Source organism: Lepisma saccharinum, chromosome 26 (genome assembly GCF_977018435.1).
Source record: "Lepisma saccharinum chromosome 26, izLepSacc3.1, whole genome shotgun sequence".
Classification (NCBI taxonomy): Eukaryota; Metazoa; Arthropoda; class Insecta; order Zygentoma; family Lepismatidae; genus Lepisma; species Lepisma saccharinum.
Genome location: NC_139254.1, coordinates 57,156,835 through 57,178,699, shown reverse-complemented (window position 1 = coordinate 57,178,699; position 21,865 = coordinate 57,156,835). Strand labels below are relative to the sequence as shown.

General features: G+C 36.9%; 1 protein-coding gene across 1 annotated transcript in view; it reads left to right on the top strand.

The window, feature by feature from the left end:
- The window catches only part of LOC145979755 (neuroligin-4, X-linked-like), a 453,446-nt gene that overhangs the window by 417,784 nt on the left and 13,797 nt on the right, over positions 1 to 21,865 (top strand). Inside the window, exon 7 of the mRNA XM_083112741.1 lies at positions 12,153 to 12,268. Within this exon, the coding sequence (XP_082968867.1) occupies positions 12,153 to 12,268 (116 nt within the window). The remainder of the gene's footprint in view (positions 1 to 12,152; positions 12,269 to 21,865) is intronic.

The following is a 21,865-nucleotide window of genomic DNA, read 5'->3' as shown; positions in this document are numbered from 1 at the left end:
ATTCCTCTTATTTTATACTGTTGTAAATGGAAAAAATTATGTACGGTAAATGTTTTGTACATTATAGGAAAAAAATGCAAAATATCCCCCAATTTTAATTCGATCCATCTCTGAATCGAATTTTTTACATATTTTCACGCCGCCATATGTTGTTCTATTTTGCTTCTTTTACTTGCCTTGCTTAATTAACTCTCGCTAATTAGCATTTTGTACACGCAAACATTCACATGTGCTTTTTATTATTTTGTGTTCGGTAAGTACAAGTATATTCTTACATAAATTATTGTTTAATTTAATAAATTGTAAACTCGGAGCCTGCTATACTAACATTCCTTCTGTCTATTGAAAGCAAATGTTGCATACATGCGGAAATAACACAGAAAAAAAAGCGGATGGAAGCAATTTAAAATCAGTGGAGCAAGGTTAGTATTACGAGAGCGTAAAAACATGTGCTTTCATTCAACTTCGAAAAATAAGAATAAATGTGTGCATACAGAACACATATGCTTTCTTTTCACAGTTGTAAAATCATATAAATTGTACATGAAGTAAGTTGCTGGAAGGCTCTCTCTTTTATGTCTGTGTATATGTTGTACAATTAGGTACAAGTTGTTGTACAATTAGGTACAAGTTGTTGTACAATTATTTCCCCCAGTTGCCCAGTTGGAGTTGGGGGCACAACACTGGTACTATTTGTAATCACAGTGCTTACTCATGTATTTTGTTTAATATTTTATTTCAAATTCACTGTCAGAAACTAGTGTTGCCAGTTCCTGGATGTAGGTTTACCTACTCTGTTGGTTGTCACTGTCAAGCTTCCAGTATTCGTACAGCATAAAAAAGCTATAACCCCCCTCTCAAAATATATACATTGTATACGCCAAGATGCTCAATAGCCTAGCAACACATCATGAAAAAACATGCCAAGAGAACCCAATGGGTTTATAAGTCAGTGCTGCCAACTCATATTTGAGCAGGTCGCTTGTCACCTAAACACTACAGCTCACAGGTTGGTAAAATCTGACATGAAAGCAGATAATACGCTTAACTCTTCCCTCTCTTTCTCTCCTCTCTCTTCTTTTTGTAAAAAGCTGTAGGTAGGCTGTCGGTTGTTTAACTCTTCCCTCTCTCTCTCCTCTCTCTTTTTTTTTGTAAAAAGCCATGGCAAAAGTACCAGTAGGTTGGCAACCTTGCTTTAGGTTAGGTTAGACAAAAAAAAAGCTGTAGGTGGGCTGTCGGTTGTTTAACTCTTCCATCTCTCTCTCTCCTCTCTCTTTTTTGTAAAAAGTTATGGCAAAAATACCAGTAGGTTAGCAACCTTGCTTTATGCACTGTAAGGCAAGCCTCAAGCAAGGTTGCCAGCTCCTTGCTTTAGGCTAGGTTAGACCTGGTTAGGTTAGGTTAGGTTAGGTTAGGTTAGGTTAGGTAAGGTTAGAGTAGGTTAGGTTAGAGTAGGTTAGGTTAGGTTAGAGTAGGTTAGGTTAGGTTAGGTTAGGTTAGAGTAGGTTAGGTTAGGTTAGGTTAGAGTAGGTTAGGTTAGGTTAGGTTAGGTTAGGGTGGGTTAGGTTAGGTTAGGTTAGGTTAGCTTAGCCTGTAAAATATCATATAGTAGAATTTTTGTAGAGTGGGTTGGCAACACCGACGAGCATCAAATAATGATTTCAAGCCTCAAATAATAATTTCGAGCCTCAAAAAAAGGAACATCCAATAAAATTGCCAAATATAAAAAGGGGGCAATAAACCCCCCCCCTCATAAAAAGCTACAGTAAAAACCCACAGTGTCGCCAACACTAGGCCCCCAACAGTATTGCCAGACATAAAAATACATGGACCCCTCAGGTCCTTTTATGAAAATTTACAGTGAAAAAGCTTTCATTTTTCATGATGTCAAGAGCATCTACCTCTAGCGCAGGTTGCTTGTTGCTGACTTACAGACTGATAAGAGCTTATGCAAGAGCACCCTGCTTGGCGAGCTGTATTTTTTAAAAATATATTTGTAAAATCCATCTAATGTCTGAATTTAAAAAAAATATATATTATATTTGTTAACTGTTTAAGGAAAATTTTTGCAAAATACCCCGACAACGTTTCAGCTACTAGGACCTCATTACCATGAGCCTAATCCTAGTAAGCCACATACACACCTGTTCTTCGTATCGCATATACTAGTAAGTCAGATGACATCATGGGAGAATCACATTTCCCCCAAGAAGCCCACCACAACAAACGTCGCACATGCTAGAAGAAACAGGATCAGGATATTTTATGCTAAATTTACGGCTGCCTGTATGCAGTTATAGGCAAATCATTAAAAGAGCGCTCTAATATACAATGATTTCTCCTACCATGTACCCTAACATATAATTTAACATAACAAGTAAAATTTCGATTCGTCTATATATACCCAACAAAACTCAGAAACTGTCATACGCGAGAGCTAATATTTTGCAACAACTGTAATTACCCAACACTAGCAACAAGAACAAAAAAAAAATATATCAATTATTTGTATAATATTAATTAGTAACTTTAGATAATATTAATTATTAGTTTTCAGTTGTAATTAATTTTAAAAAACAATTAATAACATGTTAGGTGATGATAACCAAGTGCAAAAAGCATTGCAATTTGTTTTTTACACACAAACAAAACACCACATAGTTCACAAAACCTCTAACAGATGGCAGATAGTTACATGGTTCTAGTTAGGATGATTTTTGGGTTGTTGGATTGGGGTTGAAGAAGACTATTTGTTGTAGTGACCACAGTATTGTTTTTTTTTTGTGTGTGTGTGTTTTCTGTTCTCTTACGAGAATTAATATAGGTTGTCATAGAACCCTCCAATTCATGACTTAGGAAAAATCTGTTTGGTGATTCATCACGTACACCTATATGTGAGAAAAAGTATGAATAGTGGTAGTGTTGCCAGATGTAAACAGAGGACAATAGACCCCCCTCATAAAAGGCTACAGTAAAAACCCACAGTGTTGCCAACACTAGGCCCCCAACAGTATTGCCAGACATAAAAAATACATGGACCCCTCAGGTCCTTTGATGAAAATTTACAGTGAAAAACCCAGTAGGTTAACAACACTGTCAATCTACGGTAGTGTTGCCAGATGTAAACAGAGGGCAATAAACCCCCCCCCTCATAAAAGGCTACAGTAAACCCACAGTGTTGCCAACTCTGCTCTCAAAATATACATCATAAAAGGCTACGACGAGCGCCACAACCTTGGTGATTTTTTCGGGTAAGGAGTTGGCAACACTGTGCCTTACGAGAGAAATCCATTAAGGCGATCGAGCCCCACGAGCCCCAATGATGGTGGCTTAGAACCCGGACACTATACTACTCAGGACCCTACAGTCTCAATAAACCTCATACAACATACGTCATTTCTTGACAACATAAATTATCAATTCATCTAATCTAATAGGATATAAAAATGGATGTATGTGTGTGTGTTTGTTCGGCCATAACTCTCGAACGCCTGGAGCGATTTCAACTAAACTTAGTATACATATCACTTGCAATCTGGAAAGAAATACTGGGGGGTAAGACACCCCTGGCACCCCTAGGGATGGGGGTGGGAAGAGGTGACATGGAAAAATAATTGAAAACGACAGATATTAGTTTGGATTCCATAGTTGTTGGGGTCGCTAAGATGAATAGTGACACTCCCAATGCCGTTCAACTCCAAGTTCATCACCTATCCAGATGGAGGGTGAGAGGGGGTGTAAAATAAAATGTCAAAAATTACCTGGATTAGTGTCGAATCCATAGTTTTCGGAGTATCTAAGCTAATTGGTGACATTCACGATGACTAAACTTGGTACACATATGACTTAAAATCTGGAAAGAAATACTTTGGGGGTAAGAGACCCCTGGCACCCCTAGGGGTCGAGGGTGGGAAGGGGTGACATGTAAAAATAATAAAAAGCGACCGATATTAGTGTGCATTCCATAGTTTTCGGGATCGTAAAGATGAATAGTGACACTCCCAATGTCATACAACTCCAATACACCCCTGTCACTCCTAGGGGTGGGGGTGGGAAGGGGGTACCATGTAAAACGACCGACATGAGTGTGGAATCCATAGTTTTCGGTGCCGCTGAGATGAATAGTGACACTCCCAATGCCGTTCAACTCCAAGTTCATTTTAAACTATAGTTAGAATTCATTATATTCCTGTCTAATAAAAGATTGGGATAAATAAATACCCGGACAACGCCGGTCAATAAGCTAGTATGGTATAAAGGATATATAAGAACTTAAAAAATTGTTTAAAAAGTATATGTACTTGCATATACACTACCAAAGCCGTTATCACTCAAGCTTTCCGGTCTCCAATAGGCATGGAGAAAGATACATGCTAATAATCAGTGGCGGAGATTAGACGTGACAGTTGCCCCCCCCCCCACTTTTCGCCACTTTTCCCCCCGCACTATGTTAAATCATATTTACAAAGGGAGATATACTGTCCTTGCCCCCCCCCCCAAGTTTTGGCACCTCCCCCCCCGGTTTTGGAACCCAATCGCCTTTACTGCCAATTATTATAACAAAATTGAATACATTACAGATCTGCTTCTAATATTTTATCTCAGTTGCCCATAAGCGTCCTCTGTCTTAAGTAATCAGTTTAAAATATATGCTGAATTTAAAACAGTAAAACATCTCTATTTGTTGATGTGATGTGGCGAGCACCACCCTCCGGACTCCTTTACACTCCCTAGGTAGCTATTTAGTAGAGTCTGGCTGAACCCCAGTACCGCTTCATGTCGAGACATTTTAAAAAAATATACCTGAAATCGCTCACCCTGAGAACCGAACTCAAGACTCACGCATGGTAGACGCCAATAATAATAATATAATAACTATACATTGGAAAATTGAAATCTCGTTTATCTTTTATTTTGAAAGATTCTATGATTATATTACTATACAGAGGTCACTTTTGATAAGGGTTAAATTACTGTTTTATTTTATTTTGAATTAGAACTGTACATGAAAAGCACCTATTTAGAAGAGTAGAAGCAGATTCATGTATATTCAGTCAGTAATGTTATTGCCCTTACTCCATGTCTATTCATTCAATCATATATAGCTTATCCCATTTAAACTCATTATTTTTGTTGTCAAGAGATAGCGCGCGATATAAAGGATTATTTTTTGACATGATTCATCACACTCGAGGAACGTAGAATTGTAATGTCTTTTTATGGTTGGTCAACTAAAGACAGCGGTAAAAAAATGTACGTGACATGCTATGAAATGTGGCTTACTTGTATAAGCAAGGACAAGTTACTGAGTTCCTGCAGTCTTTTACAACATATGTAGACATATTTAAAAAACAGTATACATCTGTTGTAATAATAATGATTAAGTATCATTTTTTGTTGGAGCAAGCGTGTTTCGGCATATAGGGCCGTTCTTACAATACACCCTTTTCTGGGGAATATAATGGAATAAATTGAGTACATTGAAAAAAGTAAAAAATATGAAAAGGATTGATGGAATTGATTGATTTGGTGTTTTAAGTCCACATTATGCACAGTAAGGCTAATCGAGACTGGACCTACAGTAAATATATGAAAAGGATTACAAATCAATACAAATAAGATCTCTCTCTCTCTCGCTCTATATATATATATATATATATATATATATATATATAATGCGCAAGGAGCAAAGCACTCGGTGTTTACAAAATGCAATCAGTGACAGCTTGTAACCACACATTCGCACACATTATTAGCATTTTACCAACTAGGACGACGTTTACAAATAATGAAGTCAGTGGCAGCTTGTAACCACACATTCGCGATTATCTCGAAAAGGGCTCGTTTTCAGACCCATGTTTGCTGAGACGTTTTTGCTTCTATTATAGTGTACTTTCACCTGTGTCAGTTTGAACTATTACTTATGAAATAAATAATAATAATAATAAGTAATAATTATTGAACATAGGTATCTATTGATTGTTGCTTATGTCTTTAGTGCATATATATATATATATATTCAGTAATCTGAGTATAAACGCTATTTAATGGACAACATTCTTATTTAATTTTTATTTCATTTTATTATTAATATTTTACCTTCTTTATGTGTATATATATACCCAAACATATATGAATGTAATTGTGCAAGATTTGATTCATTTTTTATCCACGGTAATGTATAAGGATGATATATATAACCTCTGTATGTATTTTTTTTATATCTGAAAATGTGTATAAATATTATTTTTATGTGTATAAATCCTCAAATGTAAGACATTTACTTTGCACTGTAAAAGGGCAGATGCCTGTTATGCGTAGAATAATAAAAAAAAAAATTAAAAATATAATAATAATAATAATAATAATAATAATGTGAAATAAAATTATGAAATTAGAATACTAATATACATGAAGTTGCTAAATGTTACAGTGGGTATTTTTATGATCTCAAAATAAACCTTTTCCTGCTCTTACAAAAGTAGGTAATAATTAGGCTGGAGCTTCAAGAACTAGTCATACCACGTATGCATTTAATAAATTGTTGATAAATATATTAATTCTAGCTCAAGCTGACCCTGTTTATAATACATTCACAGTTTAGTGTAAAAAACTAGTGTATTAGATTTGATTCATTCACTTTTCCAGTGGAGTTGGCCACAAGAAAACCACGATATTCACTGATTACAAAGTTTAACTCCATCTATCGTATCTCGCCAAACGATGTTTATTTTCTTTCTCGAATATTTTAAAATTATCGTAGAAAATTGCTTTCGTGCAATTTTCCTGGTAGATTGAACGAGTAATAATGAAAATTTCTCCTTTTTAATCCAACCCATTGGGTATCAATATGAAGCTCATATCAGCCCCAAAGTTAAATTGGCTTCATTTGGGAGAATTATTTACTTTGGAAGCGGTGAAAATGGTTTTATTGCATTCGAGAAGATTCTCATTTCGAATGAACGGTCGTTGTTGTTGCTTTTCCGAAACCCTCCTTTTTTTTGTTTTCGTCAGAGCAAACAACATGACAGTCGTTCGTTTAAACAATTTGTTCTTGACGGATGATATTAATGTTTTTTTTCCCGCCGGAATCTGGGAATCGTGTCCAATATTGCGTTATAAAAGGGTGGGACAACTGCAATACGGATCTCGGAGTTTTAATTAAAAGCATCATTTGTATATTTTTTTTGCTTTATTCGGAATCGTATTTTTAGCATTGCCTGGCAGGTTTATTTGACGGTCCTCATGGTTGACAAGCTTGGGTAATGGGATAGGCAAATTGTAGGTATTCCTCGCAAATTACGTGTTCGGACAAGGGCTGCCCGTTAGAGCTGGGTTCCCTAATTGAAGAGGCCAGTACTCCCTCCAACTGTACATAAGGTTAGTTAGGGTCAATTGCATGAATACTGTATCTGCAATAGTGGAGGACTGTTACATTTAGTTATGGGCATAGGCCGGCTCCCGTGGCGGATTGGTTAGCACATAGCGCTACGACGCCAGGGGTTTCGTTCGAATCCCGGCCTGGGTTGAATGTTTGTGAGTGTCTTTTCATCATCACTCAACCCCATCTTCTCAAATTAGCCAAAAGTGGCATAAAACAGAAGTAAAATAAAGCAAATCAATCAACTTATGGGCATATGTGCAGCTTATCTAGCATATGTTGTTTGTTTCAATAGTTCTATGCTACATGTAGCCAGGTTCAATATCCGGAAGAGGCACATAGTGGTTCGAATCCCACTTAAAACTGTAGGTCTCGTCCCGATTTTCCGTACTGTGCATAAAATAGACTTAAAACACCAACTCAAACAAACAAACAAGCTACATGTAACAAGCAGACGGGGATTTATGTGTAGAGCAATGGCGGCGATTGGGTCTGAAAACTGGAGGGCAAAGACAGTGTATTTTCCTTTATACATAGCATTTAGTAAAGTGCGGGGGCAAAAGAGGCGAAAAGTAGGAGGCAACTGCCCCCCTCGCCCCCCAAACTGGTGTAGCGTCACGGGATTTCAGTTGTAACTTTCAAGTCAAGTAATTTTAGATAATTGATTTTTTACTTCACGACATTGAAATATTGGTTTTTAATTTTGTATCCATTTTCCAAGTTTCTTTTTCTCGCAATTGAAGCTGTTTTGCAAACTTAATATAGGTATAGGTGCACGGAATTCGCCGAATTGGAGTGTTGGAATAACAGCGAAAGGGTTTGAGCGATTCAGAGTAAGAGAAGGGAAAAACAAAGATACGCGAAGTGGAATAAAACTGAGAGAATAATAGCAAAATAAACAAGTGCGAAGGGCTAATGGGATTTAGAACCAGATCAATGTAGGATACCAAGTTGGAGCCCCAACAGTCGCCGGGTCTCTGTAAATAGGTTATATTACTACGTTACGTGGATAGGTTAGGCCGGTCAGATTTGGTGCTGCTAGCATGTATTTCCCAAGGCGCTAAGGCTGTCCCTATCCGCTTGTTTTGTATGGGTGGTAGTACGATAGCTCACCATAGACGGCAGGCTACTTCTCCCAACCAAGTTGCGCTAAAGAACTGTCTTTCCAATGAACAAATTCAGAACAACTTTCATATATATTATTACTTTTTATCCTTTCTTCACTGCTGGGTCCTAAACTTTAACTAATAGGCAAGGACGCTCGCAGAGAGGGGCCAGGGGGGATACTAGCCCCCCTGAGATTTCTGCAAAAAGTTAATGTAATTCGAATGGCGAAATTGTAGCGATATTTTCGGACAAAAATTTTGCTTTCTGTGACTTACAGACCATAAGTAATAGCAACTATTATTATTATTATTATTTGAAGCAGGGTTACATTTCAGCTTACAGTCTATTTTACACTGATACAGGGTGACGCGTATTGTATTTACCAATTCGAGTTGGCAACCCTGTCGGAATGAAGGTGCGCATGCGCAAAAGTTTACCATGCTTAGGCGGCTGCAAGTCTTGTAATTAGTCGGACATGGAAAGTTGGCCGGTTCAGACACGAATCGTGGCAGTAGAGGCGTTCATCCGAACGGGTTGAATTCAGGAGACACTGCACTGGGAAGCATCAGGGCGCCAGACAATCCGCCTCTTTCGACCTAAACACTTCTGTTTCTGCACGCTGCCATTGACTCTCTATTGTCGCACCCATTGTATCATGTTGTGACGGTCTGGTACTGGTTGATGGCGACCCTCATTTGACCTTCGTCTCAGTGTCTCCTGCGTCTCCTGAATGGGACCTGTTCGGATGAACGCCTCTACTGGCACGATTCATGTCTGAACCGGCCAACGTTCCATGTCAGACTAATTGCGAGACTTGCAGCCAGTGATGTGCCGTAGATTATAAGTTTACGTCTACATGCGTTGTCTACACTTAATCTACGCGTAGATTACATTGGCTTGTAGTTTACATAGACTACGTAGACAATCTAAAGTGCATTAAAGTTAATTTTCAAGGGTTTCATGAAAGGAAAGTGACATTCTCAACTATATTGGTTCCTAACGAAATGAAAAGAATCCTATTTACAACAAAATTTATCTACTCTTCTCTTATCAACTATGGAAGAAGATAATTAGTATGCAAAAAACAACAACAGATGGCAGTCGTGAGGCAAGAGTGGTCATTTTCCCATAAAACATTAGAATTTCCTATATTAGATTTTTTCATAGGTGAGAAATTGCTCGAATTTGGAAGAAAGAGTATGGAAAGTTCTACTCACACATCAGGAACTGATACGCAGTATAATTTTATTTTAATTTCACGACGCCTTTTGCTAAGTTATCACCTTTGGCCATGTTGTTTTCATAGATTACGTAATATACGTGTATAAAATAGTCTATGTGTAAATTGTAGACTTGTTGTTTACGCGTAGACGCACATCACTGCTTGCATCTGTCTAAGGATGGAAACTTCTGGGCATGCGCACCTTCATTCCGACAGGGTTGCCAACTCAAATTGGCAGATACAATACGCGGCATGTTCATAACAGCCCTTGTTAGTATATACGTAGTTATGTAAATTGTATATGTATATAAATAATGTGGAAATTACAAATGAATGTATTTAAAGAAAGACATTAGTAGTAACAAACATAATAGAAACAATATCAGCAATAATAATATCAATAATAATAATAATAATAAACATTTCTTTGAGCCTCCACCCTGAGGAAAAATTCTGTAGGCGCCCTTAATGCGAGATATGTGCTTTGTGTTCTCTGTCATTATAAAAGATAATCAATCCAAATAGTAAGTCTCTGCCTGATTATTAATAACTTATCATCGTTTAAGTCCTAATGGACAGCTCAGAATATCAAGGCATAAATATGTACTGAAATTTAAAAATGTTTAGCAACGCTTTAAGATTATGTTACACATGTTTACTTATAACAGTCAAGTTTACTGATATTTCCAGCAGTTTCCTTGTAAAGATGGGAAGTTTCCTAGTTTCTTAACTGCAATTGGTTCATTTTATGTTGAATCAAACGAACTGGTTCATACCTGAGCTTTGTTGTCCGGTTTCTTACCAGGATATTAAAATTACGATAATTCCATTCCATCCTAGCAATCATAAAAAATATATATATATTTACACGTAATATATAATATTATAAAATATTATAAAATTTAGTTTGAATTTTCAAGGCAAGATGTGTTTTTTTGAATCTTTCAATATCAATTTCAATTTTCCTTTATAAAAGGGCGAGGTTTAGCCTGCGGCTGTTCTATCACCTAACCCCAATGGATACATACACATTTCAAATAGATTCTAGATACTAAATATATGCTACATACTAAATACATTAAACATACTAAATACATTCTACATAATAAATGCATTATACATACTAAATGCATTATAAATACTAAATACTTGAGTTGAGTTGCTGTTTTAAGTCCACTTTATGCACAGTATGGCTAATCAGGACTGGACCTACAGTTTAAAGTGGGATCCGAACCACTTGTGCCTTTACCGGGTATCGAACCCGGGACCCCTTGATTACAAGGCAAATACGCTACCACTGCGCCATGGGGGAGGCCCTAAGTACTAAATACATTCTACATACTAAATACATTCTACATACTAAATACATTCTACATACTAAATGCATTCTACATACTAAATGCATTCTACCTACTAAGTGCATTATAAATACTAAATACATTCTACATACTAAATACATTCTACATACTAAATACATTCTACATACTAAATACATTCTACATACTAAATACATTCTACATACTAAATGTCCAATAACAAACAAAGAAGAAAGAGAGAAACATAAAGAAGACTCAAGAAGAGCACATACAAAATTGGGAACAAAGGCTCGTGTACACACTAAAAAACACGAAAAAGATTGAAAACAAATACACAAAGGATACACAAATTAATTGACACAATTGTGCTTGGTGTGATATAATTAAGACTAATACAAATTAATATTATGTAAACCATGTAAATGTTCTTAATATAGAGAGAGAAGAAAATATCGTCAAGGGTTGGTAACCTGTAAGGGGGAAAGTAGACAAGCAAAATATGAAAATGATTTTTTTAGGAAGTTGGTTCAGAAATGAGAGCTAATCTTTGAAGCAAATATGTATTTACAGATCAAAAATGGAAGATATTTTGTATATTTAAAATAAAAATCGGTATTTAGGTTCTAGTTACCATGATCAGAATTTATATGTCGGTTGGGAGCTGATATTTAAACGTAGAAACATTATTTATGTACCTAAAAGTCCCAAGCCCTGTTCCAATTACTGTATTTTCACTGCTTTCTACTGTTTGCACGAAATATAATTTATCTTCATATTCTCAGCAAATGTTGATGCCATTTGTATCATATGCAGTGTGTAGGGACTTTGCCGTAAAACAAGACATTGCAGCAAATCTTCCAATGTATTCAGTTATGAGCAGAGTGTCGGAACATGTAGCAAAAGTGCAAGTATAACTATTTTAATTTTCTTGAAATAGTTCCATTAACTTTTCATAATAGTAACTTTTCTTTGTTGCGATATGAAGGGTCTTTACATTGTTGCATTCTGTTACCATGATTGTGCGTTTTCGCCATATAAATGATTCTGTTATTGTTGAATGCTCTATTTGAAGCTCTCCACTTTGTATTGAACTCAAAATAACTTGAAAATATTTTTTTCTTTCCAGGGACCCAAATGCACCTTCAAGGCACAATTTCCTCTCGCCTAACCTGATAGACTACAACAAGTATCTTGTGGAATGGCTGCCTTATGATGTGAGAAACCAAAGTTTTCTCCGACTGGGTATGTGAAACTTGTTTATTATATGCTAATGCATAAGGTTATTCTTAATTATTAATTAACACAGCGCTAAATGCTAGGGGTCCAGGGTTAAACCAAATCAGTGAATCCATTCCACGTTATGGGCGGAATTAGCCAAAAGTAGCAGAATAAGCGATGCGCACACTCTAATGGCCTATTGTGTTTGGTTCTATTTTTTCCTTTACAGTCAGTTTAAGCAGAAATTAAAAGTAGGATTCCTAGAAACACAAAGTAAGTAAAAAGATTGTCAGTGTAATAAGAAAAGTGTGTGGCAGACCATGTGAAACGAATGGGAGAGGAAAGAAGAGTTTACAGGATTCTTATGGGAAACCTCCTGATGGTAAGAAACCTGTAGGAAGGCCAAGACGAAGATAACGTTGAGATGGACCTAAAGAAAATCGGTAAGGATGGAAAAGATTGGATTGATCTTGCCCAGGATAGGGAGTTTTGTTGCTGCAGCCATAAACCTTCGAGTTTAAGAAGGCTAGAGAGTTACTTAATGTGTCAGCCTATGTAACTCTCGGTATCACTGAATGGCAGTGGTGGCCTTGTCTATCAAGAAATGTAAACTGCTCATGCAACTGCCCAACCCCGCGTTCTTGCACCGAATCGCCGCCACTGACAAATGCCATTCATCTTCTGGTGAATCCAAGAGTAAGTGAAGAGGAATTTTTGGAAATACTGTCTAAGAGCGCAGTTTCAGTAAGAGTGGAGTAGTTACTCTTGTTTGTAATATCTTAATAGCATTTTCTTTATTGCGTTACTTGTGTTGATATTGCATTATTATTTTCTTGTAAGAATTATATGAAGTTGAATCCCAACCAGTTCATGTGCCTATGATGAGCAGAAAAACAATCCAAAATAAATAATATACATGAATACAATTTAATTGCTATAGTTAATAGTTGATCATTGAATTGTTTTTATTATAATTATTTCAGTTAACATTGGAATTTCATAATTAAGAGAGAAAAAAGCAAAACTCTTTTCAGTATTAATTTCAATAGAGTAAATTGATCTTGTCCATGATAGGAACAGATGAAGAATATGTTGCATCAACTGCCATCTAGTTTTAGTTTTGGTAACCCCGGAAGGAATGCCTTTGGAATGCTCGCCCAACTTTGCGACTGTATTATCCGCTCAATTACAGGTGGCTCCTCTAAGTGGGCATGCAAATAGGTTCTTCTCTTGCTACGTGAGAGTATGGACACTTTCTGCTAACAAAATCTAAGCTTTACGTAATAGTAGATGTGTGGTATTTGATTTTCAGTTCTCTGTCATTAGCTACTACAGCTTGAATTTGTAATATAATTACATATTATATTCCTTTCTAGATACATACCTTGAACAGGGAAATGTCAACAAAGTATATAGCTGACAAGTTTCATGTTACATATTTTTACATATTTGCCAGGTTATTACATATTTTACATATTTGCTAATTTACTTTACATGAAACAATATATTTCCGTGATTTTTCCTAACTTGATCCTTTTTCCTATATTTTCGATCTCTGAAACATGATGAAGAAAATGTGAAGATCATGTGATGTCATATTTTCTAATCAATGAAATACTTAGTGCTTATGGTCACCTAAAATTGACTGCCAAGTCGATAGACAGGCCGAAGACCAATCATAAATACATACGAGAACTGTTATTTATCGAAATATGTTGGAGTCTTCCCCTCCCCCTTTCTGGTTACATATTTTCGTTTCGTTTGCATAAATATCCGGGATTTTTTGATCGCATAATCGCATAGTACTATACCATATATTCAATTTCAGAGGATTTTCTTTTTCTTTACTATATGGACTCAGTAGGTTGCTTACAAAGGCTAGAAACCTCGTATAAGACCGAATGTGCTTGTTGATTACTTGTTTATGCGTGCAAAACAATTTACTGTGGGTTTCAACTTGTTGAATGATGACAACTACACATATTTTAATTGCGTCTACTATCTATTTTTCATCCATGGTAGCATTTTTTCTACACGTTTTCGACGTATTCCTACTTCAAATAAATTTACATTTATCCTTCAACAATTTCCTTATATTCCTTCTCCATGTTCTGCCATCTGCTCTTCTTTTCTAAAACTAATTTCTTTTCATCTCGTATTGTTATGGAGACTTCCCAGTTCACAGATTCCCAATTCACAGACTGCCTGTTTTCCTTCCCGATTCACCGATCATGACCCCCGGTAGAGTGTGACACGTGCAGTCTTCTCTTCACCTGCAGAACCTCTTCCCAATTCATAGATTTCACCCCTCCCCCAGTACATTGCTGGTCTCACCAATCCCATAACTTCAGAATGTATTGCATACAACTGTGTGAAATGCTTCGGGCATGTTTCGAATGTCCCATCACCAATGGTAATGGTACTGTTGAGCAAGCTATTAATGCCAAGTTTTGTGCCGAAACCGAGAAACCTTTCGCCAGGAATAGAAGAATCATCTATTACCATGAAGCTTTCCCCGTCTTGCGTCTTCATGAGGTGCTCTGGGATTCTTATGTCTTCCGCTGAAGACCCAAGTTGTTGTTAATAATGTGGCTAAATTTTAAATATTGAAGTAACGAAGCTTTAGGTTAGGTTATTGAAAATCTGTTAACGACATATTACATATGGTAACAATAGTAAGGTACTTCCTCCGAGTAGGTGGGCGCATATTGTGGACGGGGGAAGGGGAACAATCTGTGAATCTGGAAGAGTTTCGATAAGACTGCACGTGTCACACTCCACCGGGAGTCATGATCGCCTGATCGGTGAATCGGGAAGGAATTCAGGCAGTCTGTGAATTGGACATGAATTGTTATTATTTCAATATGAAATAACACGATTAACACGTAAATTATTTTTTCTTTATGTATTACGTTGTTTCTCTCCCAGACACTTGAAAAGTGTTTACAAAAATGCAATACGAAGTAAGTTACAGTATTCTAGGAAATGAAGAAGCTTGGCGGATATGATATACATTTGTCATACAGAAGAAATATTACAATCTTAATATTACTTTCAATTTGCTTTCCAAATAGTTCATATGGTGTTTTTTGTTTGACTTGTTTTTAAGTCCGCTTTATGCACAGAAAGGGCAATCGGGACTGGACGTGTAGTTTAAAGTGGGATCCGAATCACTATGATGATCCGCCGGGCATCTAACCTAGGACACCTAGATCAAGGTTGTTAAAGGTCCAGGAATTTTAAATAAATTCGATTCCGGTCCAGGAGAGAAAATCAGCAAGCGTAAATGGGTTCTGGACCGTAAAGAACCTTTTTTATCCGTAAAATATTTTAATTCGTCCAAGAACCTTTTTTCAGACTCAACTTAAATTCGGTCCAGAAACCTTTTTTCCGAGTCAATTTAAATACTGTCCAGGAACCTTTATTCAATGAAATTATACGCAAGCTGGACCGAATTTAATTTGTGCGAGAACAATGATTCCGTTCCTGCAGCGGAATCCAATAGAAACCATCAGAGTTTATGGGTTTCATGCCCTTTAGTAACCCTGACCTTGATTGCAAAGCATACATTTCGTATTAATACACTCCTTACTTCACTTACTTCTTACTTAATACACAATACACTTCTTCAGGGTTCCCGTGTTCGAATCACGGCGTGAGCATGGATGTTTTTGAGTGTTAATTCATCAATTTCATCGTATCATCACTCATCCCCATCTTCGCAAATGAGCCAAAAGCTATAACGATAGAGCTTTGCTTCTAATTACAGTTTCGTCAAGAGAAACTAATATCTAGTATTATTATAATGTTAATGTATGAATAATAATAATACTAGATATTAGTTTCTCTTGATCAAACTGTAATTAGAAGGAAAGCTAAGAATAATAAACTAAAATACACCTTTTATCGTTATATGGTGCCGAAACCCGGGATACAATTAAGAATGTCAATCTATGATCACAGTGGCTGAGCCGTTTTCCAAAGTTGCTCCGATAACAAGTCAGGAAAGGTCTGTTCACACTTTCAGCATTTGCCAATTCACTGCGAAAAAGCACAACGGAGTATTTTCACTCCGACTGATCACTCGATAGAAACTTAACGAGTAATTGCAATGTCCACGAATGTTTGTTAAAACTAATCGGACCGAGCACACTAGTGCGATCACCTTCCAGTCAAAATCTCCGCGCCAACTGCTGTAACTTCTCCGCGCGAGAAATGCACGAGCGCTCATTCTCTTGGGACAGTATATTTTTTCAAAAAGGGGTGTTTTGATTCCATTTTACTTCTCTATGTAAACAATCGGTTACATGGTGGTACAAAATGCGAAGTAAAATAAAGCAGATCAATCAATCAACAATACACTTTTTCATTTCTTCCGTACATAAACTTGCTTCATTCCCATGTGATGCTAGATTCTTGTATTGTGGATGTATGCACTCCTCTCTCCGTACAGATTTCCTCTGCTGAGAATTTATGTTATCATATATTTACCCAGTCCCGGTTATCTCCGGAGCAAGTCAACGAAAACAAGTCTGTGCGCAAGTAGTGACATGAGACGGCTCCACCAATGAACACGTGAGAGGGAATGGGATTGCGTTGAAGGGGAGAGCGACTGCAGTTACCACTCTTCGCAGCACTGTGTACTGCTTCGCTCTGCCCACTCGATTCTCCCTCCCCTTCTCTGCCGCTATGCGCGGCCTTCGTCCAGAGACAGGGCACAGAAACAGCTGCTGTTTTAATTTGCTCATCATTCTGTCATGGTGATTGGAAAGTTTTCTACTACTTGACTAATCACTCACCTGTTCTCTTCCCATCAACTACGACCGTAATATTGAATGTAAACAGATCCCGGCATATTCCCTTCACTGCAATATTCGTCTGAATCATCTTCTTGCTCAATCAACTCTTTGTGGGTATCCTTGGAAGCGCATAGAGGTTCGGATCCCACTTTAAGCTGTAGGTCCATTCCCGATTAGCCTTACTCATAGGCGGAGTTCTGGAAGGGCCAGAGCGGGCCAGGCCCCCCTAACTTAAAAAAGACTAAAAAAATAACACTACTACAGATACTACATTTTTGCTTTGAAGCCATACCGCAAATCTTGACTTTTGGAATGATAGCATGTGCACTAATTGTGCCGCAATAGCGGGTCTTAGACGATTTGATTGATGTGTACAGTTTGGTTGCTCAAGATAGGGACAGATGGAAGGCCTGTGTTGCTGCAGCCATGAACCTTCGGGTTTAAGAAGGCTAGAGAGTTAGTTAGTTAGTTTAGTTTGAAGAAAGAAAAACGTAAAATGACTTTGTGTTCAGTCAACAGTTACTGCTGAGGCATCAAAACAACTTTTCAATTTAATTTTTCTAAAATTTCTGAAACTTACTATTGTACCGTAACTTTTGTTTAAGTAATACGAGTATTGTATCAATAAAAGACAATGAAATGTAAAATGCAATAATCGTAATGTTTTGCTTCTTTTAAAACTGACAACCAATATACTTACTAATATTTGTTTACTTGAGCGAGGAAATTTAATATTTTTAAATTTAAAAGGCTTAGAACTCAGTGTTTTTAAGTTGTTTTTTTTATTTCCGGGGAAGGTCTCCGGACCCCTTATAAGATAGGGGATATTCAACAACCCTCAGGTACATCATATGCTTCTCCCAGAGTCTGCCCACCCCAAAAGCAAACGCTCAAAGTCCGCCCATGGTTTTACTGTGCATAAAGTGGACTTAAACACCAACTCAATCAATCAATCAATCCTGGTGGGTATCCGTAGTGTCCTAATGATCATCAGAAACAGTCTCTTGACATCCAGGAGCCTCTAATATGTCTGCATTTAGTCAAGCGTGAACATTATTTTGTCAACTTCACACCTCTAACCTGAATCTGTGTCCTATTTTTTTTATTATTTTTTTCCCTACCACGCTTGGAAAATCGAATGCGATTAACGCTGACAATCATTCCTGCCAATGTGGAGGAACATGACCTACAACTTCAAATATTGTTACTTCTTCAGCTCAGACCGAAATTACCATAAATATCTGTGCAGTGTTGCCTCAGTCTTCATCATCAAAATATTCCTAAGTAATATTCACACGAACCGTGGATTCCAGTAATGAGAATAAAATTTACATATTCACGAAACCTCGTTCATGTTTAATTTAAAGCTTTTAGTAACATTTATAATTCATGATGCTTGGAAGGTAGCGACGAATTGTTCGCTTTTAAGCTACTAATCACCAAAGCTAAATATATACTCTTTTTCGTCGGACGTGTCTGTCCTGTCCGTCACCGCGTTCGAATCCTGGTGGAGGTATAAAGCAGAGATCCGACTTTAACCTTAAAGTCAAATTGTACACAATTGGTAGTAGGGTTCTCACGACACCCCACAGAAAAAGTACACTTAGTTATATTTCTAACAATTATAATTATAATATATGTAATTTTACATTTTTTGTACGGTTGTAAGATTGCGAATAATGAAAATCACTAAATTTGAAACGTTTTAAGGACATTTTTATAATTTTCCTTTTTCCATCTATTTTATAGGGACAATTCCTTATTTTATTATATTTTTTACTCTTCCTTCCAAACAGAATAAACAATAGTTACTGAAAAGTAGCATATGCATTAAACAAATGAACGAGGATTTATATTTAATCATTACTAATTAAATGGTAATACATGAACATGAATTTGAGGCTACAAAAAGTATAGAAACCAGATACAGGCCTATAACTTTTTAATATCACTACAATTCACCTAAAGAAAACTTGTCAGATAAGTATCCGCAAGAGCATTTACACTCTAGACAAATGTGATTATTACCATGTATACACTAACATTTTACATGTGGAACTTGAGATTTCAGATTACAATTAGATTCATAGTTTTCACTCCAGTTCACCTCCAGAATCAGTGTCACACAAAGATTTGCAAGAGCATTTGCACTTTGCGCAAATACGTTCCATATGATTCATACACATAAGCATTTTACACTTACAACATGAGAATTTAGTTTTCTTGTCAGCTTTCCTGGGGCAAATTGTACACCTTCCCGATGTCCTTGAATCTGGTGTTTGAACAATTTTCTTCTTCTCAACACCAGCAATCCTCCTGACTTTCGTTCTCAACTCTCTGGGCAGCATTGTTTCTATTGGCCCGTTTAGCTACCTGGGGTCGAATAAGATCATAACCAATTTTCCTGAGAAATTGTGATCTTACTAATTTCAGTTCTGGATCATTGGATAGGGCTATTGCTTGAGAATTTATTTGTGCAATATCTAAAATTCGGAACATTATAGCCAAGGGTGGACGCCGGCATCTTCTAGAAGTGTAGTTAGAATATAGTATGTCCACTGTATGTACTCCCCCTTTTGTAGAATTATAAAAAGTTATTATCTCGGATATTTTCATCACTGGTGGACGGATAGATTCTGCTTGAATTGTGATGCATGATAGACAATAATATTACTATCTTTCTTCCCTTTGGTACATAAGATAGTATAGTTGTTGTTCCTGAGTAACCAAATACTTTTCACTTCTCTCCCTTTCGTATTTACAAACTGTGGAGGAAGTTATCGCTTTTTTTTTTTCACTGTCCCCACTAATGTTAGATTATTTCCTAACAGTTCTTCAACCAAAGGGAAGCTAGTGTACCAGTTGTCTGTTGTAACGTTGCGACCTGCACCAGAAATGGGAAGTACAACATCCTGTGGTGAATTTGATTTATTATAAGGTCCTTCTGGCTGAGATCCTGCATATAATTCCAAGTTGGTAGTATACCAAGTGCGAGAATCGCAAAGGGTTTGAATTTTTAGTCCTTATTTTGCAGGCTTGCTTGGAAGATATTGCCTGAATCGACACCTTCCTCGAAATGGGACAAGCTGCTCATCTACAAGTATTATCACAAATTCAGACACTGTGTACGCTTTTGGCAGTTCCTGACAAAAAATTCCAAAACACGTCTGATTGGAGCTAAATTGGTTACCTTTTTAGTTTCTTTTCTGTCCGAAATATTATCAAACTAGACAACCCGCAGCAAAAATAAAAATAAAAATTTGTCAACGGACATCGATGAATGAAATATATCGATCCTGAGTCCACTTGTATTGAAAAGTTTCCCTCCTCTAAAAGTTCCAGCAATTATCAATAGCCCCAAAAAAACATCTAATTTCAACTGGAGTAGTTTCCGGGCATTTACGTTTGTTTACGAAATTGGGTTCAATGAATTTTACATACATGTTCGTACACTCAGAAATTATATTTATAATGGAGTCATCTACCAAAAGATCAAAACATTCCCGAGGGTTTTTTAGCCGATTTAGAAACTGGCTTGCTTCCCGGAAAATGAGTAACTAGATTACATTTTCTTCTTCTGACTGCACTACTCTTTGACTGTGTCATCCATTTCGTTTTATTGTCTCTACCTGTAAGAATTTGTTATTCATCAGCATGCAAACTTACGACACTTTCAGATTCCTCACTATTCGTCAGGTGGCCACTTTCTTCGCAGTTGTGAGATTCCTCATCGTTCGAGTGTGGGAGCACCAATTCCTCACTGTCACTTTCTTCTGCACTACTATCTACGTCCAATAACTCTAATAGCTTTTTGACACGTTCCTGGTCTTTCTTGTATTCCATTTCCAAGAAAAGGAAAGCCACAAGTATTGCAACACTCGAGCAAAATAAAGTTTAAAACAATACCCAAGTAGGTAGGTGGGATGCTGATAACACCCCAGAACATGGAGCTCTTTGTTATTATGGACCAGCGCACAACAATCAGGCGCATGAAGGTTACGGAAAGATGAACAGTGTTGCCAACTTATATGAATGAGATGAACAGTGTTGCCAACTTATAAGACTATCTTTTTTTAAAATTTTTAGACCTGATGTGTTGTGGCTACCCCACATACCCACTTAAAGGTTAAACAGTCTCGATCATCCTGCCTCAGCATAAAGGGAGCTTAAAGCAAACTTTGCTGTGTACGTCACGAATAAATATATCCACACATATATAACACATCCAGGGTTGCCACGGAGATGGTTTATTTTATTTCTCTTGACTGCCACTTTTGGCTAATCGCGAAGATGATGAGATGAAATTGATGAAGGAACACTCAAAAATAACATCCATACTCAGACCGGTATTCGGACCCAGGACCCATGCCACCATAACGCACTGCGCTAATCACCGTTTCACTGAAAGGCGGTTCATGAAGCAATTCTTTAACGCAAAGGCATTAAATACGATAAGGAACACGTGTGAGCATATGACGATAAATATAAATCATGAGTAGAAAAGGTTAAGAAAATCAGACGCTACTCTGACATCGTCTCTCCTGGCGTGATATTATTTTCCATATATTTCCAGTCTTTTCTGTCTTATCCGACAAAATATGTATTGATAACACCATTAACCCTTGTTTCCATGATAGCCAAAAATTCAATATGCTGACCAAGGCAGAATTTATTTTAGTTTTAAACATAAACTAAACGTTAAGTTTCAACCTTCTAGCAAGGTCTTCTTCAGACTCTGTACCAAATACAAATGAAATAAGGATAAACACGCTCTTTTTGCTTATCCTTTCTTTCTTTCTTCATTCCTCTTCCTCCTTTTCTC